Source organism: Stegostoma tigrinum, chromosome 23 (genome assembly GCF_030684315.1).
Source record: "Stegostoma tigrinum isolate sSteTig4 chromosome 23, sSteTig4.hap1, whole genome shotgun sequence".
NCBI classification, from domain to species: domain Eukaryota; kingdom Metazoa; phylum Chordata; class Chondrichthyes; order Orectolobiformes; family Stegostomatidae; genus Stegostoma; species Stegostoma tigrinum.
This window is the reverse complement of record NC_081376.1, coordinates 32,379,931-32,406,338: the sequence shown is the minus strand read 5'-3', so window position 1 is coordinate 32,406,338 and position 26,408 is coordinate 32,379,931. Positions and strand designations below refer to the sequence as shown.

General features: G+C 44.3%; 4 protein-coding genes across 5 annotated transcripts in view; 2 read left to right on the top strand and 2 right to left on the bottom strand.

Moving 5' to 3' along the window:
* Positions 1-4,944, bottom strand: part of coro7 (coronin 7) — a 146,127-nt gene extending 141,183 nt beyond the window's left edge. Inside the window, exon 1 of the mRNA XM_048552707.2 lies at positions 4,524-4,944. Coding sequence (XP_048408664.1) covers positions 4,524-4,583 — 60 coding nt within the window. The 5' untranslated portion in view covers positions 4,584-4,944. The remainder of the gene's footprint in view (positions 1-4,523) is intronic.
* A 1,886-nt stretch (positions 4,945-6,830) lies between these two features.
* LOC125462558 (dnaJ homolog subfamily A member 3, mitochondrial-like) lies at positions 6,831-18,755 on the top strand. 2 transcript variants are annotated; one of them, XM_048552716.2, is made up of 12 exons: positions 6,831-7,039; positions 7,404-7,534; positions 8,158-8,241; positions 8,671-8,868; positions 10,780-10,932; positions 12,032-12,179; positions 12,886-12,950; positions 13,420-13,548; positions 14,255-14,370; positions 15,214-15,311; positions 17,706-17,831; positions 18,389-18,755. In XM_048552716.2, the coding sequence occupies exons 1-11, from the start codon at positions 6,850-6,852 to the stop codon at positions 17,819-17,821; spliced, it is 1,428 nt and encodes a 475-aa protein (XP_048408673.1). In that variant the 5' UTR covers positions 6,831-6,849; the 3' UTR covers positions 17,822-17,831; positions 18,389-18,755. The 2 variants fall into 2 exon arrangements, with proteins under 2 accessions (XP_048408673.1, XP_048408674.1); XM_048552717.2 differs by lacking the exon at positions 17,706-17,831.
* On the bottom strand, positions 18,547-25,853 carry LOC125462559 (heme oxygenase 2-like). The gene is made up of 5 exons (XM_048552719.2): positions 25,560-25,853; positions 23,784-23,901; positions 21,942-22,433; positions 20,762-20,879; positions 18,547-20,397 (listed from the first exon to the last, which is right to left on the bottom strand). Exons 1-5 carry the CDS (start codon positions 25,637-25,639, stop codon positions 20,282-20,284), a joined length of 924 nt encoding a protein of 307 aa, XP_048408676.1. The 5' UTR covers positions 25,640-25,853; the 3' UTR covers positions 18,547-20,281.
* Positions 25,417-26,408, top strand: part of LOC125462556 (SEC14-like protein 5) — a 39,680-nt gene continuing 38,688 nt past the window's right edge. The window contains exon 1 of the mRNA XM_048552713.2: positions 25,417-26,141. The gene's annotated coding sequence lies outside the window, so the exon portion shown is untranslated. The remainder of the gene's footprint in view (positions 26,142-26,408) is intronic.

The following is a 26,408-nucleotide window of genomic DNA, read 5'->3' as shown; positions in this document are numbered from 1 at the left end:
CACCAGTTAATGAATCACATCACAAAAACTACTTTCTGCACTCAGCACTGGCTTGACTCTGGAACGTTTGCCCTTCAAGGTATTCTTTATGTTTAACTTACGCAACATCATCTTGTCTCAAAGCAATTAAGCCAAAAAGTAACTTCCCGTGCAACAAATATTAAGTAAAGAATAATACTTTGTTAGTTTCTCCCCAGCCCGTTTTCTGATTACTTGGAGAACAGAACAATCTGTTTTGGCCTACAACTGCCCTACTTCCCGATAGACTAATACTGAGCTTGCAGAGATGTTACATTGACAGCAGTTAAAATATTATTTTGTGGAATTGTCCAGCATACACTCTAAGAAACAATTAGGAGTAGAAACAGACCATTCACCCCTCATTGTCTGCTCCACTATTCAATAAGATCCTGGTTGCTTTGTATTTCAAATTCTAATCTTCATCAAGGCCCATAACCTTAAATTCTTGTTGGCGAGGGAATCAACCTACTTCTGCTTTAAAATTATTTGATGATCCCATCTATAACACCTTGAAGTAGACAGTTTCAAACTCTCCCATTCACAAAGCAGAAAAAAATTCTCAACTCCTAAAAGGGTGACCCCTAACTTTAAAACAGCCCTACTAGTTCTAGACCTACCCACAGGAGGAAAATCCATTCTACATCCACTTTGTCAGGATCTTAACTACTTAAATCAAGTCACACCTCAATCTTCCACCCACCACTAAAAATAAGCTCAGTCTGTCCAACCCATCCTTTAGCACAATCTGCTCATTAATCCAGTAAGCCATCTGTATTAAAGATAATAAAATGTGAGGCTGGATGAACACAGCAGGCCCAGCCGCATCTCAGGAGCACAAACCATCTGTATTACCCACATTGAATGCTACAGACCCTTTAGGTTTGTCTTTTTGTACCACTTCCACTATTTAGTTTAAAAGATCTCTCTACTTCCCTTGTTAAAATATTTGCTAGAGCATTAGTCAAGGCACTTTTTGGGTGTAGATCATTCTAACAGGATAGCCCATGTTTCTCAAGTACTGATGCCAGTATTCCATGAACTAGAACTCATTTTCCCCCCATTAACTTTCAAGTCAAAAATCACTAGTCTTGTTTCTTCTGCCAATGTGCATATGGTTCACATAGTAAAGAGATTACTATCTTTAAGTTGCTGCTCTCCAGTGTGGTGCCTGCTCCTCCTATCTGTCTAAGCAGAATCTCCTTCCTTGTACCCTGAACAAACATTCCAAATCTTGGCACCAGGTCGGCAACATAGTTTATTGGCCTCACGCTTTAGGCTACACAGAACAGTGTCTACTCTCTCTCACTATACTATCCCCAGCTAAAGCAAACAGGAAGAACAGTAAACCTGCGCAAACGCTAATGTTCTAACACTTAGCCCTCATTTACAGTATCAGTGCCCTTTCCCTATTCTAATGGTTGTGATCACGTCCTAGTACAAAATAGCAGTGTGACAATGTCCCTTCCTGATATTCGCAATATCTGTGATTCATCCTCCAGCACAAACAGAACAGAAGCCGTTCCAGCTATAAACTATGACTACAGATACGTCTGGGCTGGATCATTCTAGCATCCAGAAGCTCCCAAATGCTGCAGCCATAACACATTACCTGCCCTTCTATCCTTAATGTTTTCATTAACTAAATAATTTGTTCAAGTTTATTTTACATTCTTTATTGTTTTCATTCAGTCTGTGTACTGTTTAAAACCTTACGAATAGATTAGCTTTTAACGACTGGACTGATACCCAAACATTAGCACCCACCACCAATGGTGAGATTTTACACAATGAAGCCTAGCCCATCAGTGTTTTAAAATGCTAACCTTTAAGGCATTTTAACAAATAGAACAGGGATTAACACGAAGTCCAAACATGAAATCCTCAGTTAGCGCCCCCCCCCCCACCCCGAGCTTCTAAACACGCACAGAATGATTCCTCCAATAATAGGATAGTATTCAAAATACTTCAACTGATGCATGAAGGATCTTGTGAAGACTTTTGACCCTGCCTACACCCAGCATATAGATCATGATTGTCAACAAGGCGCTTGACAAGATGTACACTGCTTAGTAAGGTTAGATCACATGGAATCCAGGGAGAACTACCACTTGGATGCAAAATTGGCTTAAACGTAGGAGACAGAGGGTGGTGGGGGCAATGGACTGTAACCAGCGATAGGGTGCCGGAGGGTCAGTGCTCAGTCCACTGCTTTATGTCACTTATATAAATGATTTAGATGCAATTAGAGGAGGAATGGTTAGTAAATTTATAGATTACACCAAAATTGGTGGTGTAGTGAACAGTAAAGAAAGTTATCTCAGAAATTATTGGGGAGGCAATGGCCTAGCGGTATTATCACTGGACTGTTAATCTAGAGACCGAGGTAACATTCCAGGGATCTGGATTCAAATCCCACCGTGGCAGATGACGGAATTTGAATTCAATAAATATCTGGATGATGACCATTGCTGATTGTCAGAAAATCCCATCTGGTTCACTAATGCCATTTAGGGAAGGAAACTGGCATCCTTACCTGGTCTACCCTATGTGTGACCCCAGACCCACAGCATCAGGGTTAATTCTTAACTGCCCTCTGGGCAATTAGTGATGGGCAATAAGTGCTGCTCTGGCCAGTGATGCCTTCATCCCGTGAACGAATAAAGGAATACAACAGGACCTTGTTCAGATGGGCCAGGGAGTGGCAGATGGAGTTGAGTTTAGATAAATGTGAGGTGTTGCATTTTCAAAAGGCAAATCAGGACAGGACTTGTGTACTTAATGGGGAGTATTGCTGAACAAAAAGCCCTTTGGGTGCATGTTCATAGTTCCTTGAATATGGAGTTGTAGGTAGATAGGATAGTGAAGGCGGCATTTGGTACACTAGCCTTTATTGGCCAGTGCATGGAGGACAGGAGTTGAGAAGTCATGCTGTAGAGGTCTTGAATATAAAAGCAGGGATGTACTGCTGGGGCTTTGGAAGGCACTGGTCAGGCCACATTGGAGTATGGTGTGCGGTTTTGGGCCTCATATCTCGAGAAGGATGTACTGGCCCAGGAGCGGGTTCAGAGGAGGTTCACGAGAATGGTCACAGGAATGGAAAGCTTAAAATACGAGGAATGTTTGAGGACTCAGAGTATACTCATTGGAGTTTGGAAGGCTGGGGGCAATTAATTGAACTTTCAGAATACTTTATGGCCTGGACAAAGGGGATGTTGGGAAGATGCTTCCATTGATTGGACAGCCTAGGACCCAAGGGCACAACCTTAGAGTAAAAGGGAAGACCTATTAGAGCAGAGATAAGGAGAAACTACTTTAGCTAGAGATTGGTGAATCAATGGAATTCACTGCCAAAGCAGGCTGTGGAGGCCAGGTCATTGAGTACATTTAAGATTGAGATAGATACGTTCTTGATTATCAAGGGCTACGGGGAGAAACCAGTAGAATGGGGCTGAGGAACTTATCAGCCATGATTGAATGGCAGAACAGACTTGAAGGGCCGAACAGCCTAATTTCTGCTCCTCTGTCTTATGGTCTTATACAGGACATTAGTTAGGCCACTGTTGGAATACTGCACTCAATTCTGGTCTCCCTGCTGTAGGAAAAAAAGTGTTGTTAAACTTGAAAGGGTGCAGTAAAGATTACAAGGATGTTGCTGGGGTTGGAGAGCTTCAGTTGTAGGAAGAGGTTAAATAGGCTAAGGCTATTTTCCACGGAGTGTCAGAGACACATTTAAAAGGCATCTGGATGTGTACACGAATAGGAACGGTTTAAGAGAGACATGGGCCAAATGCTGGCAAATAAGTCTAGGTTAATTTTGGAAATCTGTTCAGCACCGATGAGTTGGACCAAAGGGCCTATTTTCGTGCTGTACGATTCTACGACCCGTTAGAGAGGGCAGCACTCAATCTTTTGGCTGAGACATTGAACCTGGATCCCTATCTGCCCTCTCACGTAGATATAAAGTACCCCCCTGCACATTCTTTTACATTCAAGCCAATACTGACTATACAAACAGCACCACAAAAATAGATGATCTAGAAAACTGGTCACTATCACGTTGTTGATTTAGACCTTGCGGTACATAAATTGGCTGTTCCGTTATTTGCTTTGCAACATTGACTACATTTCAGAAGTACCTGCCGAAAATGAGAAAGGCACTACAGAAAGGTAAGCGTGAGGAGGCTAGAATTCTCTTTGCTGCTGCTGCTGCTTCTTCTATGGCAACCTAGAACAGAATTTGTGTTAAAGCGTTCAGAGCTCGATCACTGCAACTTCCTCACAGGAAGCAACGGCTTCCGCAGCAATTGAACCTCAAGGGTGACAGGGCCAGGTCCCGGGGGAGCCCGTACCTGCAACACCCAGCGAGGGACACGGGCTGGAGGGAGGTGCGGAAGGAGCAATGGAACCCGAGGGCAGAGCACGGCCCCGAACAGCCCTATCCCAGAACAGTATCCTCCCTCTTACCCTCTAATGGGGTAATTGTTCCCTTCCCTGATACTCACCGCCCGGCCCGGAAGCCGCGGTGCCGTGTTCTTATACTTCGAGCTTCGGAAGCGGTTCATTGCTCCCGCTCTAACAGCGACTAGACAAACGATTGCTCCACCTGTCCGAATAGCCGGGAACGACTGGAACAGCCACACAGGGGAGGGGAGGGGTGGGACCGGGCCACGCCTTGCACATCCCCGCAGCCAGCGCGCCCGTCCACCAGACAATCAGAGGCACCGCCCACTGCTGCAATGTTAGATTGAAGAGGTAAATCTCCACAATCGTACAGCATCACTGTCTCACAAAACAAGAGTTACGACTGCCGGTGGGTTTAACATGATACTTCAGGCGAGGTGATAGCCTGAGGATGAGAATCCTTCGTGTTAACTTCTACCAGCGCAGAAACTGAACCCACACTGTCGGGATCACTGTGCATTACGGACCAGCTGTCCAGCCAAAATAGCACCTCCTCCACAGGAGAGAGTGACACGGCTCACAAGAGCAAGCCAGCAATTAGTGGAGTAAATGGGAATAGCCTGAGGTCAACGCTCATTCACAAACATTCACTTCTTCCTCCACCACCAATGTTCAGATGCAGCAGTGTCTACTAGCGACAAGATGCACTGCAGAAATTCACCACGAGTGAATAAAGAAAGTGCATAAAGTGGAGGATTCTTGAGACAATGGGTGGAACCTAGGAATTACATGGGGAAATTCTTAATAGGTAAGTGCCTATAGACATATGAATCTCTACAGTATGGAAAGAGGCCATTCAGCCTGTCAAGTTCTGCACTAACCTTCCAAAGAGCAGCCGACCCAATCCCCATAATCTACATTTACCAAGGCCAAGCCACCTAATCTGTAAATCTTTGGACTGTAGGAGGAAACGGCAGTACCTAGAGGATACTGACACAGACACAGGGAGAATGTGTAAACAAAACTTGTTGCCCAACTAGTTGCCAAAACTAGGATCAAACCCAGGCCCCAGACACAATGAGGCAGGAGTGCTAAACCACTGTGCCACCGTGTCATGCACAGATGGAGTGTGGGCCTCAATTGGTGGGAGCAAGAACAAAAGAACACTGCACAACTCATTTACAGGACAGTTTTAAATCTTGCCTGCAAACATCTGATATGTTGTGTCAACAATGATTTGTGTTTATATATCACCACTAAATGTAGTAAAATGTCTGATGAGTATTATTAGAGTGTTCTGAGGTATCTTAACAGTTACAATACTCACTTATTCAGTACTCCATTGGATTATGAGTTTAGATATCTGGAACAGGATTTGAACTTTCTAACTATGAAGTAAGATTGATACAATGGAGAAGTCTCTGCAAGTCCCCAGCTACTCGTTGTTCCTTGTAGAAGACTTTGCCGACCAGTAAAAGCCATGAAATCCATTGTCTAGGTGCTGTCAACTACAGGTCCTGTCAGCAAGACTTCATAGCAGCAAGTAGGTAAGCAAAACTATATTCACAATGAAATCTCTATAGAATGTATGGTATGATCACTCGCTTTACTGTTTGCAGTTTCCAAAATCCTTTGTTAGATTTTGGAGTAGCAATTTTTGCCTCATTCCATGCCAGAGAGCACCGAAGTTTCCACAAGCAGGAGCTCCTACTGATTAACAACTGCATCCTTGTAAGGTTTAAATCTGGAGCCTCCAGTACATTGGTAGTGCCTGTACCTTTGGGCTAGATACCAAATCCCACTTTCCCCAGTTATGTTTTTGAACAGGTTGATTGAAAGTAATTAATGTTTGAATCTGTGGGCCTTGCCTTAAGTTAAAAAGGAAGTCAGAACCCTCATTCCTCCCTGATGATAAAACGAGACAAAACAAAATTCGACTTGTATGAGTCAAAATAAGCTGAGGACAAATGCCAACAGAGCAAGACATAAAAAGGTACAGTATCTAAGTTAAATCAAGGAAACACACCAGCAGCTTTCTTTAAGGGAAATTGTTTAAATAATAAATACATGTACAAGAAATCAGCCTAAAGCTATCCACCTAAGTCTCTGAATAAGCACAGAATCAATGGTGCAAGAGGCTATTTCGCCCATCATGTTTGTACCGAGATAGTATCATTAAATCATTTTCACCGGGCTGGGAGGATAGACACCGTCTCAAATTAATGTCTCAGCAAAAAGATGACCTCTGTAGCAGTGCAGCAATACTTCCCTGGATGGGAGCATAGGCCTAACACATAACTGACGGTGGATGAACCTAACTCCAGGCTACGAGGCAACTAGGCTTGTTGCGCAGGCGCAATATGATTATGGGACGGTTGTGCGCATGTGCAGGACCGGAAAGGGTTGTTGGTCTGCGCAGGCGCTAAGATGGCGGCTGCACGGTGCTACCTTCGCTTGGTGTCGGTGACCTGGAACCCATTGGCTGGAGCCCGGCCTGGCACCGTGCGGATACTCGCCACTCGGGGTCTCCGTACTGCCTTTTGTCTGGGCCCTGGATTGTTATCGGCTGGTGGTCTGGGTCTCAGGTTCGGCCTGGAACTAAGATTGCGGCTGTCCGGTAAGGAAAGCGAGCAGGTTCGGCTGGCGTCGGCCTGGTAACTATTGCATGGCCTGTCTCGCCCCATGACAGAGAGGAAATTCAAGCGACCCCTGGAAGGGCAGTGTCAATGCTCCCCTCCACAATCAGGGCAGTGTCTGTACTCCCAGGCATTATCCCACTGGGGATAGATTGTCTGGTAAGGAAAGATTTGGACTTGCTTGCGATGAATCATGAGCATCAGATGTAGCTGTTGCCGTTAGTCAGAGGAGAAAACGATGTCACTTCTTGATGCAAGGACGAAAATGGTTTATAGTTTTTTTTTAAATGCGGGAGATTGTGGGTGTTTTTCCTAATTGTTCTTTTCCCTTTCATTTGCCTCAAGCTTGTTCACCAAATTCTCTAGGTGTTGCTGCATTTCATACAGCTTCTCCTTTAGCCAAAACTGATTATTATGAGGTGTTGGGGATCCCTCGCAACTCAACGCAAAGAGAGATAAAGAAAGCTTATTATCAGGTATGAGAAGCGAATGTCATTTAAACCAGACTTACAACTTAAGTTCCTGTATTTATACAAGTAATCAGTGGGAATTTTTTTTAATTGCACCAAGCCATCGACCAGAATAATTTTTCCAGCTCATCAAATTGAATTGTGTAATTGGAATCTTAGTCAAATTTAATTTACTTTAATGTCTTCCTCTCCCTCCTTGTCATGAAGGAGCTGAATTTGCTAGTCCACTTTCATGACATCAAGAGTTGCAAGTGGCCAATTTTAACTGATGAATCTGAATCTAGACAGTATCTACTGGGTCAAATTTGAATTCTCTCTTATAAATGAAGCCGCTTTTAAAATAATATGTCTGCGGTGGTGACTGTCTGGTGCAGATATGTCATGAAATTTGTCTGGGGTAGATAGGACTTGAACCTGAACCACTTCGGCAGAGGGGCACTATCACTGCAACACTGTCTGGTGTATACTTTAAACAAAAACATGGAAAAGAATTACATTGGGAAATTTGTCTTAATCAAACCTATTTTAATAGTTGGAGTACTTATCCCAGCAAAGCCTACAGGGGAAAGATTGGTTTCAGTTATAACTACTTGTAGCTTTGAATAAATCTTGTGTTCTTGCATATACAGCTTGCAAAGAAATACCACCCAGATACAAACAAAGATGATCCAAAGGCAAAGGAGAAATTTTCCCAAGTGGCAGAAGCATATGAGGTAATGAATGTATTGCAATGAAAGCCCCTAACTGTATTGCACAAGCTGTCTAGTCCGGAAGGGAGTTTCTGGGCTCCGAGTTGGCTGATCATGTGGGGAGGTGGACAGCAGATGTCAGCACAGCCACAGCATTTCCACTTTTCGTGGAGGGAAGAGAGGGGTTGAGAATTGTGTGTGTAGCTGGGAGTTGTGGGTGAAGGAACCAGTGTTCTATTCATGTGCCACTACCAGCACAACTGAATAGTTAGGTAATCTCTAAAGAACAACACCACAGTATGAATATTCTAACTTGAGGTAAAAAACTGTGAAAATTGTGTGACAATCAGTGTCTATTCTCAAACAGTAATACAGGATTCCTAGGGATCGTTATTCCTGAGTTTATTTGTTAATTGGTTTCCAGCTCTGATCGATATTAATTGTGCATTACAGGTTCTGAGTGATGAAGTGAAGCGGAAACAGTATGACTCTTATGGGAGAGTTGGATTTGATGCAGGAGGGTCAAGGAGTCAGGAATACTGGCATTCAGGGCCTTCAGTGGATCCAGAGGAGCTTTTCAGACGCATCTTTGGGGAATTTACTGGTTCTGGATTCAGAGATTTTAACACTGTCTTTGACCAGCACCAGGAGGTGAGTAAGCTAACTATTTGGCTATCCAGAAACCAGTGATACTGAAGATGGACAGTTCCTTGCATAGAAATAGGATTAGGCTATTCCATTCATCACACCTGTCTCACCATTCAATATAATCGTGGCTGATCAAACGCTTCATTGCCCACAAAATCCCCAAGAGACTGTTTCTCGGCTTCGCTTAAGGAAAGAAGTAATAGGAGCAGCAGTGAACCATTTGGCTCTGTGAGCCTGCTCTGTCATTTAGTCATAACTAACATTGTGCTTGACCTGTCTTTTCCAGAAGTTTCCCATGTTCCTTGATTTCCTGAGAAATCAAACATCTGTCTGTCTCTGATCTGATCTGATCTGACATCAAACATCTGATCTGTCACATCTGCCAATGTGGTATACTGCATCCACTGTACCCAGTGTGGCTTCCTCTACATTGGGGAAACCAAGCGGAGGCTTGGAGACCGCTTTGCAGAACACCTCCGCTCAGTTCGCAACAAACTACTGCATCTCCCAGTCGCAAACCATTTCCACTCCCCCTCCCATTCTTTAGATGACATGTCCATCATGGGCCTCCTGCAGTGCCACAATGATGCCACCCGAAGGTTGCAGGAACAGCAACTCATATTCCGCCTGGGAACCCTGCAGCCTAATGGTATCAATATGGACTTCACCAGTTTCAAAATCTCCCCTTCCCCAACTGAATCCCTAAACCAGCCCAGTTCGTCCCCTCCCCCCACTGCACCACACAACCAGCCCAGCTCTTCCCCTCCACCCACTGCATCCCAAAACCAGTCCAACCTGTCTCTGCCTCCCTAACCTGTTCTTCCTCTCACCCATCCCTTCCTCCCACCCCAAGCCGCACCCCCAACTACCTACTAACCTCATCCCACCTCCTTGACCTGTCCGTCTTCCCTGGACTGACCTATCCCCTCCCTACCTCCCCACCTATACTCTCTCCACCTATCTTCTTTTCTCTCCATCTTCGGTCCACCTCCCCCTCTCTCCCTATTTATTCCAGAACCCTCACCCCATCCCCCTCTCTGATGAAGGCTCTAGGCCTGAAACGTCAGCTTTTGTGCTCCTGAGATGCTGCTTGGCCTGCTGTGTTCATCCAGCCTCACATTTTGTTGTCTTGGATTCTCCAGCATCTGCACTTCCCATTATATCTGTCTGTCTCTCTCAGCTTTAAATATTTCAGAACCATTTTGGATCTTCTGGGTTAATTTGCACTCTACACCATGTGCCTTCAGGTTACTGTACAAGGTCACTGAATAATTAACTCATCAGACAGCAGATCAAACTGATAACTGAATGCTTTCTTTTTTTGGTTACTTTTTTTAGCAAGTGGTATTTCAGCATCCAACAGTTGGCCATAAATAACCAAAGCATCCTGGGGCAATTCGAAGTGTTTTGATTGACCTTAGATCGCTATCGAGTGATCAAGCTTGTCTTACCCGTGCAGGAGCTGTTTATGATAATAGTATGGATTCAATATTTGAACACCACCTATTCCTTAAATATCCCTTAAAGCTATTACTGCTGCTTACCACTTACTCTTAAACATATTTGAAAATAACTTGTTGTCATTAGCCTAACAATATATCTCTCATGTATGTGGTTCGAATTTGTGATGACTTACATGTTAAATGGCAGCCTAGTAATGAGTTGAGCTTGGTTCATGATCCTGCTGTTAAACCATTTGACATTATCATGAGATTTAAAGCAAAAGGCATCAAACCAATACAAAACACACACATTATAGAGAAAATTTTGTTTCAATTGGAGTTTGGATGAGATTTACACATTTTAAAATCAAGTTCAGGAATTGTCTTTGAGCTTTGGCTTTACACAGTAATGATGCTTAATATTGCTTCTTAGACACTATATGGGTATCTAATATTTGATATTCCTCTGCAGTATATCATGGAACTGACCTTTACACAGGCTGCAAAAGGTGTCAACAAGGAGATTACGGTGAATTTAGAGGACACATGCCAGAGATGTGATGGTAAGGGAAATGAACCAGGAACCAAAGTCCAGCACTGCCATTATTGCAATGGAAGTGGCATGGTGAGTACAAACGTTGTCAGTGACCTTCTTTGCCCTTCCCTCCCAAAGGCAGTGTATTTTACTGGGTTCAGTTCCAGGGGTTGTCCAGAGTATTTGTTTTTTTTGGTTTGGATTCTGTATGAATGTACGCAAAAGAAGCAAACTCAGTGTTTGGGGTACAATACTGATACAGTGGTATTTGTCTTTAGAGAAAGTGGCCTTCTCATTGTATGCTTTTAAGACTACATGGTACAGTACATTTCACAAACTCACTATTGAAAAGTGCACAAGAACAAGGGTTCTGTTTTCTCCTGCTAGATACATTGTGAGAATGATGTGAGGACCTAGAGAATTACATCATGAGGACAGATTGTACAACTTGTATTCTATTGAATGTGGAGGATTAAGGAATGAACTGTTCAAAATGTTTACAGTGATATGGATTTCATAGGTGGATACAACAAAACTTATTTCTTCCGGTGGGGTAATCCTGAACAAGGGAACATAATCTTTACCGCAGAGCCATGCTGTTTAAGAGGAAAGCCAATGAGTACATGTGCACGTACACATCTTTTCATGTTCACAATATCCGTTCCTTCCTTCCCCCTCGTGAGATTTAGATAGTGGAAGTCAATTGGATTTATCAAGCTTGATAGATCCTCAAAATTCTTACATGGTATGTGGGCATCACTGGTAGGACCAACATTTGTTACCCATACCTAGATATCCTTAAACTGAGTGGCTTGCCAAAACACTGAAGACTTAACCAAATGACTGGGCGTCATGAGTCATGGGAGGGGTAGGAGATTTTTCTTTCTTAAAAGACCTTGATGAGGCAGATGTGTTTTGTTTTGTGAGGGTCAGCAAGAGATTCAAAGTCACTATAATTGAGACAAGATTTCAATTCCAGATTTTTGTGATTGAATTTACAGTCCACCAGCAATCATTGTGGGGTTTAAACCCATGACCACCCAAAGCCTTGGACTAGGCCTCTGGATTACTAGCCCTGTGATATTTTTTATCACTATGCTACAGTCTTCCCATAAACTCTTCTGGTTTTGACTTTCTAGTGGGAGCGTTTTTGGCACCAACACGTTGCCCTGTGTTTATCCTCTTCCAGGAAACTTTGAACACTGGTCCATTCATGATGCGCTCTACATGTCGGCGATGTGGTGGGCGGGGATCTGTTATGACGACACCCTGTATCGTGTGTCGAGGAAGTGGGCAGAGTAAACAGAAGAGGACAGTGATGGTACCAGTTCCAGCTGGTAAGGACTGGACGCCAAGTCATTTGCTGCAATGGAGTGAGATAATAGCTTAGTAAAGGAACCGTTTACATTTCCATGAATAAGGGGTGCTGCTTAGCCAAGCTCCAGGCTATCAACAGCAGAATATCATTGTTTATATGTTGCACTAGAAGTTTGGAACCAACAGAATTGGGCTTCTCTTTTTTTACACAGCCTTGGCCACTTTCCGTCCATTCACTGGTGTCTGATTGACTGTTAAGCTCCTGAACTTACTGATGAACTTTAGCGAGATTGTTATTTCCGGTTGAACGTTCTAAAGTTATTTTCTGGGTGAGATATCAGACAGCTTACAGAAGAAGTGGATAAACTGAGTCAACGTTTGATCAGCCATGACCTGATTGAATGTGGAGCAGGTCTGCAGAGCTTTATGGCTTCTGCCTGTTCCTCATTCTTTTGCCTTGCTCAGGCTGTTTAACTGCGAAGCTGTTACAGCTAAACCAGACTCTGCCCCATTTGCCGTTAACAGGAGAGGTGAAGGATAGGTAGCAGATTCTGTTGTATGGTATAGTCACTTGTATCATCACAAAACAGGAGATGAAGCTGAGCATGAGAAGTCTATGAAGCTGTATCACAATGAGTGATCTATGTTCTGTTGGTTTTAGTTTGGTGTCTGTATAGGATGGCTGTGTCTGTGCTTTACCTAATGTAGTGTATGCATGCATTGCAGGCGTGGAGGATGGACAGACTGTAAGGATGCCAGTGGGACGCAAGGAGATCTTCATTACCTTCAGGGTAAGGCGTGTGACTAAGCATGCTGGAGACAAATGTTTGGGTTATTAGGGAGTGTGCCTGCTAAATTGACTTGAAAGCATTGATTAAAGTTGTGCTTTTTTAGAAAAAAACTTCAATGAGATTTCCTCGTTTCTGATGCAACTTCTTGGGCGTGGAGAAGAATTACTTACAGTTTTGACTATTTTTCCTGTTGTCATGATGTTAAATTTACCCATTGGTGACATTATATGCAGGGGATATGAGGTGTAAAGTGGGGTATAGACTCACCTGGTTTCTTTGGGAGGGGGAAGTTGGTAACATTATTATTAATCCTATTAAACACATTCGGCCTGAGACGTAGTCGGCACCATTACATGAGTTGTCTTTCAGGATAAGCAGGATAGAGTCAGTTATGGTTTTGCTGAGAAGGAGGAAGATGTTGTTGGTTGCTTCAGTTTTGCTTGAAAATATTCTTGTAAAATTTTTTTAGGTCCAAAGGAGCTCAGTGTTTCGAAGGGAGGGAGCTGACATTCATTCTGACCTGTATATATCCATAGCCCAGGCAGTTCTGGGAGGTACTGCACGGGCTGCAGGACTGCACGAAACCATCAATATCACGGTGAGTGCCACTGGGCTACCATCAGCAGGGCAGTGGTAATCATTGAGTGGTAATCCTGGAGTTTCATAACCTTAGAATAGAATCCCTACAGTGTGGAAACAGGCCCTTCAGCCCAACAGGTCCACACTGACCCCTGAGTGCATCCCACCCAGACCCATCCCCCTACGTTTTCCCTGTAACCCACCTAATCTACACGTCCCTGAACACAGTGGGCAATTTAGCATGGCCAATCCACCTAACATGCACATCTTTGGACTGTGGGAGGAAAACAGAACACCCAGCAGAAACCCATGCAGATATGGAAAATGTGCAAACACCACACAGACAGTCACCCAAAGGTGAAATGGAACCTGTGCCCTGGCGCTGAGAGGTAGCAGTGCTAATCACTGTGCCACCATGCTGCTCCACCTTCTACCATATCACCAGGCCATTCCCCTCTCCCAGCATTTTTCTACCCAAGAAGTTGACCTCCCCGTTTTACTTGCAGCAGTGGTCCAGTGATTAACCTTTAATTCCTGCAGAGTTGAGGCCACATTGGAGAACTGACAGCTCAAATTGTGATGATGTGATTCTCATTGTTCCCCATTACCAGTTGGATTGTAATAATTTGAATTCACGCTTTCTTATCACATTGAGAGCTTCTGACCTCTGTGGTGGCTGCTCGTGAACATAGCTGTTTAACTGTTTCTGTTCCCTTTATCCACAGGTTCCAGCTGGGGTTCAGGTTGATCAGAGGATTCGACTTGCTGGCAAAGGTATCCCAAAAGTCAACAGTTACGGATATGGAGATCACTATATCCACATAAAGGTGAAAATCCCAAAGTGAGTAATACAGTCTGTTTCACACCATGGATGCACTTGTAATCAACCAAGAGTCTACTCTGACTGACACTTTGTCTCATAGTTAGAATACTTTATCTCTAATTAGGAGGAGAGTAACTTCTGATCTTCAGAGTCACACAGTGAGGTAGTCTGACAGTAGAGCAGATCATCCACAACCACATAATTTGCCTGGTTATCACCCCATTCAAAGATGGGCTAAAGAATAGCTGGGAGATCTCCCCCTTGTAGGTCGTGAGAAAAGTTATCCAGTCTCTCTGTTAATCTTGTCATTCAAAATCTAACCCTTTGAAGATTTTAAGAACTTTAAAGGTCTTCATATTGTTTAAATCAACTTATGGATTCATTCAAATTTTCTAGTGCAAGAAGTGACTATGTTATTGGTAGGCTGTAACAACATTTCTTTTTCCATTCCTAAAATGTGCTTTATGGTCATAATTAAGATGACTCAATTTTTGCCTTCATTTCTATTTTGTGTGTTCTGCTCAAAAGCCTGTGGTTTAAGGTACAGGAACCAGGGTGATGAGATAGGATTTGTGAGAATGAAATCTTTACCAATCCTTTTTTTTGACTCCTTAGTAACTAGCAGTTGAACACATTTGAATGATAATGATCATATTTGACAAATGATTGACTACTTTGTCATGGAATAGGTTGTATTTTGACCAAATGGTAGCTGTAATTGGTTTGTTTGCTCAAGCAGTTTGCTTGTAATTAAAGAGGTTGTAAAGTGAACATCAATTTTGGAACTTCTTTTCTCGGGAAAGATCTGTTCCTCCCTGGCTATGAACACTAATTGTTGCTTCTAATTCAATGTTTTGGCAGGAGGTTGACAGCCAGACAGAGTTCCCTGATGCTGGCTTACGCAGAGGAGGAGAATGACGTGGAGGGTACAGTGAATGGAGTAGTTAATACCACTGCAGGTCAGAAGCAGATTAATGGTTTCATCAGCAGACACGTGCAGTATAATTTAACAAATCAAAGCTATGAACACAAAGTTGAACGTGCTTTGAAATCAAGAAAGCTGTAACTTAGTCCACAGGGAATGTAAATAAAATCAGAAGGAGGTGAGATCAGCTAACAGCAAGAACTAGAGCCATAGAAATCTAAGGCCCAGGAAGAAGTCCCTTCAGCCCATTGTTGTAACGCCAATCAAAAACAAACACCTAATTATTCTAATCCCATTTTCCAGCACTTGGCTCATAGGTTTGCATACCTTGGTATCACAAATGCATGTCTAAATTCTATTTAAATGTTATGAGGGTTTCTGTCTCTTACAGGCGACAAGTCCCAGATTCCCACCACTCTGTGAGATTTTCTTCACATCTCTAAACCTTCTGCCCCTTATGTCAAATCTGTGCCCCAGTCATTGACCCCTCCATCAAAGGGAAAAGTTTCTTCCTGTCCACTGTATCTGTGCCCCTTATAATTTTGTACATGTCAATCTACAACCTAATTCAATCTCCTGTCTGTTATAGAAAACAACCCTAGTCTGTTCAATTTCTCTTCATAACTGAAATTCTCCAGCCCAGACACTTCCTTGGTAAATCTCTTCTGCTTCTCTCCGGTGCTATCACATCCCTCTTATGATGTGGATTTCAAAACTGCACACAATGTCCAGCTTATGAGATGAATCGTGGAGTTAGTGGAATAGATGTCACACGAAGATTGAAACATAAATTAAAAGTTTGTAGCAGAATATGAAGTAAAAGCTTGTGGTGCACTTATTATCAGGACATTCCGAAGTACTTTACAAATAACAAGATACTTTAAGTGTAGCCACTGTTGTAGAAAATGCAGCAGGCAATTTGCAATCCTGGGTGAAAATAATACAGGATCAATGATCTTTAAGTTACTTTGGAAGAATTATCTCTGAACATTTTGTGATGGTCAGTCTTATTCCTCTCCCATAGGTTTTACTACTAGCTGTGATTAGGTAAATCCTTTAGTTTCTTTTGCAGTTGTCCCCAGATTAGAATTTGTGTAGTCTTTACAATGTACTGTGCAGGATAAGTTTGAAGCTTTGATGAGGATTTTGTCGATCCTTTTTGTACTGTGGGATCTGTGCTGGTCTCTGGACGGTGCCAGAGGAAGAGTGCTCTGAGAAAGAGAATATAAGAAGTCATTACAGCTCAAATTACCTCTCACAAGAGTGACCTTGATAGATGTCTGATAGAACATAAAGACAGGATGCGCCATTTATAGAATATAGGAGCAGGAATAGCCATTCAGCTTTTTGAGCCTGTTCCGCTACTTAATATGAAAATGGCTGATCATCCAATTCAGTACCCTGTTCCCTGTCTCCCCATACTCTTTTGTCCCTTTACCTCTGAATTTGACATCAAAGTATTTTAATTTGATTTGTTCACTATGAAGATTAAAAGCCCTCACAATTATAAAGACTCTGGCGTTGCCATGGAGAATGCACCAGTTAATAATGACTTTCATTTAACTGTCAAACTTTGTTTAATTTTCAAACTAAACAGGTTGACTCTGGCCAAGGCATTGCCCTGAAATGAGCCAGAGAGTGGTTGTCACTGTTCTTTTCCACAAGTGCAGTCTGTCTGTTTGTTTGCAAAGAACAGGGCTCTGTGTACTTTCGAATGTTGTCTCCAGTCAACACATGCTGCACATGATGTCTCTAGATTGAGAGAAGAATACTAGATTGTCAATATATTATTTCCTACACCAAGACCACCTGTCAACCAGTCAGCATTCTCATCTCATATAGTATCAATGTTTTACATTTACTTTGGTATTTACAAAATGTCCCAATGAAAACTAAAAGCTTTGACAAATGTCTATTTTCAGTAATTATTAAGTTGTAAACTACTAAATGATTTGTTATATAATGTCTAGTGGTTAGAGGGCATCGATAAGCTACACTAACCAGCATTTTCTGACTTTTATTTTTGATTCCCCACCTACACTAATTCTATGATCTGCTCTTATGGCCCACCATTGTTGCTATTATCCTTCTGTAATTTTTTTAGTACTCAATTTTGGTAATTATTTTCAATATGTCAGTTACTGTAGAATATTCGTTTCTAACCTTAGTCATTATACCATCATGGAAATGTCTTTGAGGTCAATCCCATTTATATTTTTGTACAATTTAATTGTATTTTGTTAAGAATGCTTTCTGCATTCTAAAGCACTTGTAATTTTAGTTTTTTTTATCATCCCTGATTTGACCTCATTCACTGACAAGTTAAACTCTAAAACAAGCAGGTATGACTTCTGTCTAATTACGCATGTGTTGGCATAGTCTTTTTCCTCATAGTCTGACCCTGGGCTTTCACTGTTTGTATCTACAGGCACTAAAGCCCAGGGAACCACTGAGACCAGAGGAAAAGAGTCAGACACGCCCAAGGCAAATCCAGAGGAAAGCACAGAGGGATTCCTTTCTAAATTGAAGCGAATGTTTAGCTGATGTATCAGAGGTAGGATACCTTAATTTTGACAATTACCATTTGCCCATCTGGCTAACAAACTATTTTGTTGCCTTGCGCAGTTACTAGATGTAAACCATTGATATGAATATGAGGATACCCTACTCCTGTCCCTACTCAGTATAGTGGCAGTTTCTGAATGTTATCAAATAGGATTAACAGATGAGTGCAGCCCCCAACATGGATACTAGGTGGAAGTTCTGAGGGTCGAGTCTTTCTGATTTTTAATGTATCAAGCCATAGTGCAAACCATGTTATTGTATACATCAGTTGCCAATGATGTTTCCTAATACGTTGAGCTTTAACAAGCAAGTTTGGAAGACTCATTAGTGCATAAGTAGGTTTGTGGATGCTTACTGAGGATTCACGTACTCCACTGCATTCCTGTCTTTTTTTGAGATTTTTTTTGTTTTCAGTACACACAAATGCCATGTATGAACCAGTATTCCGGGGACATGATTTCTCACTTTGTAATCAACCTGCTTTTGTGTTGTCAGAATTCTGACAATCCCACCTTTAAAGTTTTACTGGCTGTATTCTAATTTCAGGAAAGCGCTCGAGTGGAAACTGAGCCCAGCCTGGGTACCAAGATCGTGGGCTGGTGTGAAAGATGGATGTTATACGCCATCACCGCCAGAGTAGCAAGAACTGTTGAAGGAATTCCTTTTTCCTTGAAACGAAACAGCAAGAACCAGAGACAAACTCATTTTCCAATAAGAAAGCCTTTACATTTTATTTTGTAGTTCTGATTAATTCTGTACAGTGTCAATGGCCATGTAAATATAGTGACAGATACAATATTTAATTACAGCTGTTACAATGTGATCAATGTTTCGGACAACATAAAATTATTGTTCTGAAAATTAGGTGTTTAGTCCACTTATGTACTGTGATAAATCTTGAAATAACAAATCATTCCTGGAGTTTGTTTGCTTGCTTAAAATTAGGAGGAATTTGTTAGTTATTTTCTTTAGTTGGTTATATGTTCTTTTAGCTGCTTGGAGTATTTGTGTCTTTGCAGATAGGCTTTGCAGTCGGTCTTATGATGTGGTTATCCAAACTAACTCCAGATCCATCGTTCTTTGTGGTGTGTAACTGTGTCTTCTTCCCCACTCTTTCCCCCCCTCCCCCCCCCAAAAAAAAATTAGGTCCTGTGATGATGCAGAACAGTGAAACATTCCGATCATGAAGGTTTCAGTTATGACCCTTTGGAATGAAGTTAGTCCATCATGTTCCACTGGGAGTTCTGCCAAGAAAGAAACAGCTGCTGTCCTGGGATGCAGTATAAGATAGAGGTTTTGTCATACGTTGCAAAGTGACAAACACTGAAGGATTCAAGGTGACCTGACAAGAATTTAATATCGTGAAAGGGTTTGCATCATGGTGCAAGTCCTTTCGGATGTTGAGAGAGTAGTTATTGTATTTGATATCTAGAGTCCTAGTCCTCTAACTTTCCTTTTTGATAGTGAACACTTTTATTTAGAACCTTAGCTGCTGTATGGAACATAATCAAACAACAGCTATCCTCATTGTACCTGTAGTTTAATAAAAGTTGGTACCTAGTAAAGATTTTGTACTTTTAGATCCACTGAGGAAGTCAGAAGAAAGTGTAGAGAACATGGAGCTTGACAGCAGAGAAAAATAGCATAGATACGTTTAATGGGAAGTTAGATAAACAAATGAAAGAAATAGAAACTAACCACCGGACTAAACAAGCTGTAATTTCTGTGAAGTGTATTTAGTGTAAATGAGGAAATTTAGCCAGTGACTGATTACAACATTTAATAATCAAGTGCATAAATACAATGGCACACACTTACTGAAATTATTCAAGTCCAATCATTAAATTAAAGAAAGTGAAATTTTACATTTAATTGCATCTCAACCAGGCAATACATAGGAAATGAGATAGGGCCTGGATCCACAAGGTGACTGCCGAGCTAGAAACATGGGAGTTTTCCAACAATTCTCCATTTTGTTGAGGTCACTGTTCTGACGGGCATAGTGGAACGTTATCTGTCTGAGGTTTTTAAATCAACTGTCTTCATTCAGAGTAAATTAGAAAAACTTACTTTCTCTGAAAACAGCTGCTAGAAGTGGTAGTGAAGACTACTGTGAACAATTCAGGACGGTTATCACAAGCGAGATTCCGCATTTTGAGTCAGCTATATTTACATCTTGCTCCACCACTACCAGTATACAGTGGTCCATACCTGAACACTAGTTAAACACAAGTCAGCAAAACGTTGAGCTGAGTTAATGGGCCTATATGTCCGTAGCCATATGCTGCAAAGGGAGAGGAATTGGATGGTGTTGAGGGTCTGGACTCATGGCTAGTCCTGCTAGAACTCGACCACATTTCAATCAGTAAAGATGGGATGTCTCAATTGGGAAAGGTTTGCATTACTTTTGTTGCCAGTCCACGGTAATGGCTGTAAATGTCACAGCAGATACCAACCAGCAGAAAGTGCCAGGACAGCAGCTACTATCAGCTGGAAAGGACAGCTCTGCACCACAGCCATGATAGAGTGCAGTGGACACCCCATTTCACCATCACCTGGAAAGACAGAAAGAGTTTGTTTTAAAAATGCCAGAAGCTGCAACTAATTATATTGAACTGCAGTATATGTCACATCACGGAAGTACAGACCTATATGCTCTATGCTGTCCCACTCTCTGATGCCTACAGTTTGAAGGTTGGTCCTTTGGCATAAACTAATCCTGCTCAAGGTAGAGAAACCACTTCAACTGGAGGCCAGAGTCCAACTGTCCTGTCTTTTCTACATGCAAGAGACTGATAACATGAGAACATCTACATTGCATCTAACTATTGTAGAGACACCGAGTTACTCTTTGATTCAATTCTGGCATCTCCGATATTCTCTCCAACAATGTTTCAGAGAATGGCCCAGCCACCATACCTTTTGCAGCATAGAATGGGCACTTCCGGACATCGCCTTTTCCATCATGGAGAGGGACCCCAGATTCCTGATTGACTTCCCCCAGAGTTTTTCCAAACTTATCCAATTCTTCAAAAACCTGTGAAAAATTGCGATTAGAGTAAAGATTAAAGTGAAGCAGTAACTAACTGGCACAATTAATCAATAGTAGACACAAACAGGTGGAGCTATAGCATAAATTATTTTACTACAGAAGAAGAATCGTGGGTTCTCTCTACATAACACAGGCTCGCTATTTTCATGGCTGTGAATAGTTCCAATAAACCAGCCCTCTCACTGTGAGAAGTACAATTGACTGGGGTAAGTGTTAGTAATTTTCTAGCCCTTACTACACAAGAGGGAGAAGTCGGTTTTTCAACTTATGTTGAAAGAGTGGCTTATCATAATTTCTCAGGATGCTACACCTAAAATATATTTTTTTAAACTTGCTGAGCTCCATATATTGAGACATGCAACATGGCTTAATCAAAAGCAAGTTGTTAGAAGGGTTTTAAATGAAGAGAGAAAAATAGACAGGTGGAGTGCATTCAGAGTGGAAATGTCAAGAGCCTGGAGCCCAGGTAAGTGAAGGCACAGCCACCAAGAGTGCAGCAATTAAAATTAGAGATGTTGAAGAGGCTAGGAATAGAAGAATGTGGATATATCAGGAGAATTAAGGGGCTGGAGGAGATTATAGAGTGGTACTGTGAGGTGGTTGGTGAGGTCACAGAAGGATTTGAAAACAATAAGCATTTTTATTAAAAAAAAGAGCTGTTGCTTAACCTGGAGCCACTGTAGGTCAATGAGCACGGGCGATGGGAATCAACAATAAAATCACTAAAAATAAATCATATCAGAAAATGCCAAACATTCCATATGTTGGGAAAGTGGGCAATGTTTGGTATCAAGAGACACTTAAAAAGCAGGGAATAATCCAATATAAGGTTGAAACCCAAATTATTTCTGCCATTTTCTGTTCCTGTTTTGTTGCGTGTTATGACACAGCAGTGCCTCACTCACGTAGCCTCACTTGGTGAAAGCTTGCTGGATCTCTGTTCCCTGACTGGGTCCATCACATGACAACTGTCTGGAAGATGCAGAACACTAAGATTGAGAGTGGGAATTGCACTGTACTTAGTTAACACCCCTCAGTAATGCTCACCTCCATGTTGAAGCGAAAGGCTCGGTTGGCTTCCTCAACAATCTTCTCCCTGATCTCCATAGTGGTCTCCAAAGTGTTCAACCGGGATCGATACAGCTCCTTGAATCGAGCAGGATTGGAAATGTTGTCAAAAGTGTAGAATTGCACACCCTCTCCAGTGCTGGGCAAATGCAGTGCTCTCTGCGCCACTTTTTTCAACACCTGACCTCCTGACAGGTCACCCATGTAGCGAGTATAGGCATGTGCCACCAGCAACTCAGGCTCATGCTTCCCCACATGATGGATCCGCTCTACGTAGCTTGCTGTGGCCTCTGAACACCTGATCTGATCCTGCCAGTCTTTCCCATAGAAGTACTCCAAGTCCTTGGCCAGAGCATCCTTGCGGTGCAGTTCAAGCGGGAAATAAAGGGGAGCAAAGCCAGGATGGTCTGCATTTTTATCCATTTCTTCCTCCAGCGCCGAGTAGGTGAAGTAGAGGGCAACCGTGCCCAACTGTAACACAGGTGGAATAGAACAGGACACCAAATCACAAAGTTAGTTCTGCTCATCTGCGAAACCCCCCTCCCCATTGTTTAAATACAGTGCACTTATTTTTAAAATCCATTTTAGTTTAAAAGGTAAAAGAAATATGTTAACTCTTTGTACTACTTCGAAGCCTTGGGAGGGGAAGAAATTGCAATTGACAGCATTAAGGGGCAAACGGCCATGGCAAACAGAAGGAAAGGTGGTTGCAAGAGTAACTGCTCTAAAACGGCATCGGGTCACAGGATGCCTGCTGAAAGTGGAGATTATGATGCTCGGTGCGCACACTGACCCCGTCACACCACAGAATTAAAGTTGAACAGTTTAAACAGGAGCAACTTAAAACATGAACTTACTGTAAAGCCTAGCAATTCTACAGTACCTTGTTTGGTCTCAGGCCATTCCAAAGCAGTTTAAGGACAAAGGAATACTTTTGAAGTGTAGTCAGTATTTTGAATGCATCCATATGTGTACAACAAGATCTCACAAATAATAACATGATCATAATCATATACTGTGTTTTTATAGCACTGGATCAAAGACCACCTAACAACCACCAAGCAGGACAGCACTGCCTCAGCATTCACCCTCGGATGGTGCAGCACTCCCTCAGTCATGTGGTGAAGACAAGAAATGGGGCTTAAATATACAACTTCGAAATCTGAGACAAGTGCACTATCAATTTAGGGCAGAGGTAAAAACTGTCTCTTAATCTGTAAGCTCTGTGTTATACTGTGATCTTATTCGTTACCTGGAAATCAAGGGAAAGTCAGAAAAAACAAGCAAATATCCCAACTGTTTAAAGAGTAGACAGCTGGATGGAATAGGGATCTTTAAACAACCTTTCCTGATTGGGCAATGAGATTAAAATCTTAAACCAGAAGTACTCTTGTCAAATCCTTCATCCAAAATGGATTCAAATAGCAGATCTTCATGACAAAGTCAGAGTGGGCGATGGGATTGAGTGACTAGCTGTAAAGGGACCAAGGAACTCACCCAGCTTGTAACAGGCCCTGTTCACATCATGGCATTTTCAATCTCAGGCAAAAAAAAACAGATGCATATAAATGGTGACATGCTGAGCTCAGCCTTTGCCAAACTGCTTGCATTTGCGTAATAATACAATTTATCACCAAAATCTTGTACAGGTCAACAGATCCATTCTTTCTACTTCCACTCCACATCGGTTTCAGGTGGAATCAAACTTGCTATGTCCCATGTTGACATTTCAGTATCACATGCTGCTCCACGTCCCTGGCTATGTAAAAATCTGCAGGGAAACCTAACTGCTAACAAACAACAGACTATGATCAGTCCCACCTCAAACAGTTCTCGCCGAATCTTGCCTTTCAGGAACTCTTTCACAAATCGAGTGTTCTCTGCACGATCATGAGACTCCTTTGTTCCTTCCTTCAGGATCTCGGAGAGGTCCATGGAACTGCAGTGTCAGGTAGGAAGGAGAAAATTAGAGCTAACAATGAGTCGAAAGGGGAATGGTGGCGACGAGGTAGGGGTGAGAACAGGGACGAGGGGGCAGGGGGAGAACGGGACCAGGACTGGGTGGGGGGGGAAGAGAACGGGGGACTGGGTGGAGGGGAGGAGAGAGAGAGAAAGAAAGGGGGACTGGGTGGGGGGGAGGGGAGAGAGAGAGAGAAAAAGGGGGACTGGGTGGGGGGGAGGGGAGAGAGAGAGAAAAAGGGGGACTGGGTGGGGGGGAGGGGAGAGAGAGAGAAAAAGGGGGACTGGGTGGGGGGGAGGGGAGAGAGAGAGAGAAAGGGGGACTGGATGGGGGGGAGGGGAGAGAGAAAGGGGGACTGGGTGGGGGGGGAGGAGAGAGAGAAAGGGAACTGCCGGGGGGGAATGGGGGGGGGGAGACATGGGGGGGGGGGGGAGACATGGGGGGGGGGGGGAGACATGGGGGGGGGTGGGACATGGGGGGGGGGACGGACATGGGGGGGGGACGGGGGGGGACATGGGGACGGGGGAGGACATGGGGACGGGGGACGGGGGGGGACATGGGGACGGGGGGGGACATGGGGACGGGGGGGGACATGGGGACGGGGGGGGACATGGGGGGGGGGACGGGGGGGACATGGGGGGGGAACGGGGGGGGACATGGGGGGGGAACGGGGGGGACATGGGGGACGGGGGGGACATGGGGGGGGGACGGGGGGGACATGGGGGGGGACGGACATGGGGGGGGGGACGGACATGGGGGGGGACGGACGGACATGGGGGGGGACGGACATTGGGGGGGGGAGAGACGGACATTGGGGGGGAGAGACGGACATGGGGGGGGGACGGACTTGGGGGGGGGGGCGGACTTGGGGGGGGGGCATGGGGGGGGGGACATGGGGGGGGGACATTGGGGGGGGACATTGGGGGGGGGACATGGGGGGGGGGACATGGGGGGGGGGACATGGGGGGGGGGACATGGGGGGGGGGACATGGGGGGGGGGGAGACATGGGGGGGGAACGGGACATGGGGGGGAGGAGACATGGGGGGGACAGGGGAACGGGGAGGGGGAAACGGGGGGGGGGAAACGGGGGGGGGGAAACGGGGGGGGGGAAACGGGGGGGGGGAAACGGGGGGGGGGAAACGGGGGGGGGAAACGGGGGGGGGGGACGGGGGGGGGAGGACGGGGGGGGAGACATGGGGGGGGGAGGGACATGGGGGGGGAGGGACATGGGGGGGGAGGGACATGGGGGGGGAGGGACGATGGGGACATGGGGGGGAATAAAAGGGAATGGGGCAACAGTTGGGGGAGGTGGGATAGAAGATGTGGTGGGGTGGGCAAGGGGACAGGCACAGAGGCAGGGAGTAAGAGAGGAGGGGTTAGAGGGGATGATGATGATGGGGTTGGGGGAGGTCGGAAAGGGGAAGGGATGTGGGGAGCAAGAGGACGGAGTGGGTGTGTCGGGGGGCAAGCGGTGGGGCTTGTGGGGGCCATGGGGATGGGGATGGAGGGATCGGTTTGTGAAGGACAAAGGGTCAAGTTATTTTTTTTCTTTTGAGCTGGAGGACAACATCTGGGGAAAGGGGCGCTATTCCTGAATCCGGTTTGTTTAACATTCACACGGCCTGACCGCACGAACCTGGCGGCTTCTCGGTCCATTCCGATCTCTTCCACTTCTGTGGAAGACCCCGCGTTCTCCTGGTCTGTGGTGGAGAGCATCAGTGAGGGATTATCACGAACGAGAACCGCGGCTCGAACCGACCATAACTCCCAGGAACAGTAAGACACAGAGGGAACGCCTATAAGGAAAAGAGGTCGGATCCGTCAGGTGGGGACCTCAAGCCTCTCCCTGAGCCGAGTATCCATTGTGTCGAGCAGGCTGCACCATGACGGAAATTACGTCACCAAATTCACGGTGACCGGATGTGATGTCTGTTCATTGCTAGGGAATTGTGGCCTAGCCGCTGCCTTATCCTCCGGTGTCAGACCTGTATGTTCTGTGGATGAAGATGGGGAATATTGTCTCTGATCATGGAGTGACTTCCCGCAGCATTCTCCGAATTCGAGTTAGGTCCTTTCTAATCTTTCCATCACGAGTAAAGAATACAGCGATTGATCAGTAGCCAGAGGCTGTGACTTTCACTCCCACCGACCGTCAGGGATCATCCCCAAGGCCGCACTTATCATGAAGGGCCCCGCTTTCGACGTCTGTGAGATAAAGGTAGAGCTTAGGCTGGGGCTGTGTCGGTCTCGGCTTTGCCCCCCGGCTCCTTTCCTACTCCGTGTCCGTCACTGCTGCCGCAACTCCTGCCCTTGTCGCTGGATCGGAGCAGCGGCAGCATGATCGATGAGTCTCTTTCATACCTGGATTGGTAACGGCGTGCACCATCTGTTATTAACACCACAGGCATTACGTCTGTCTTAGGGATTCGGCGCTCTTCAGTCGGATCTCGACAGCAGACGATGAGCTCACTGCACCCAGGGCTGA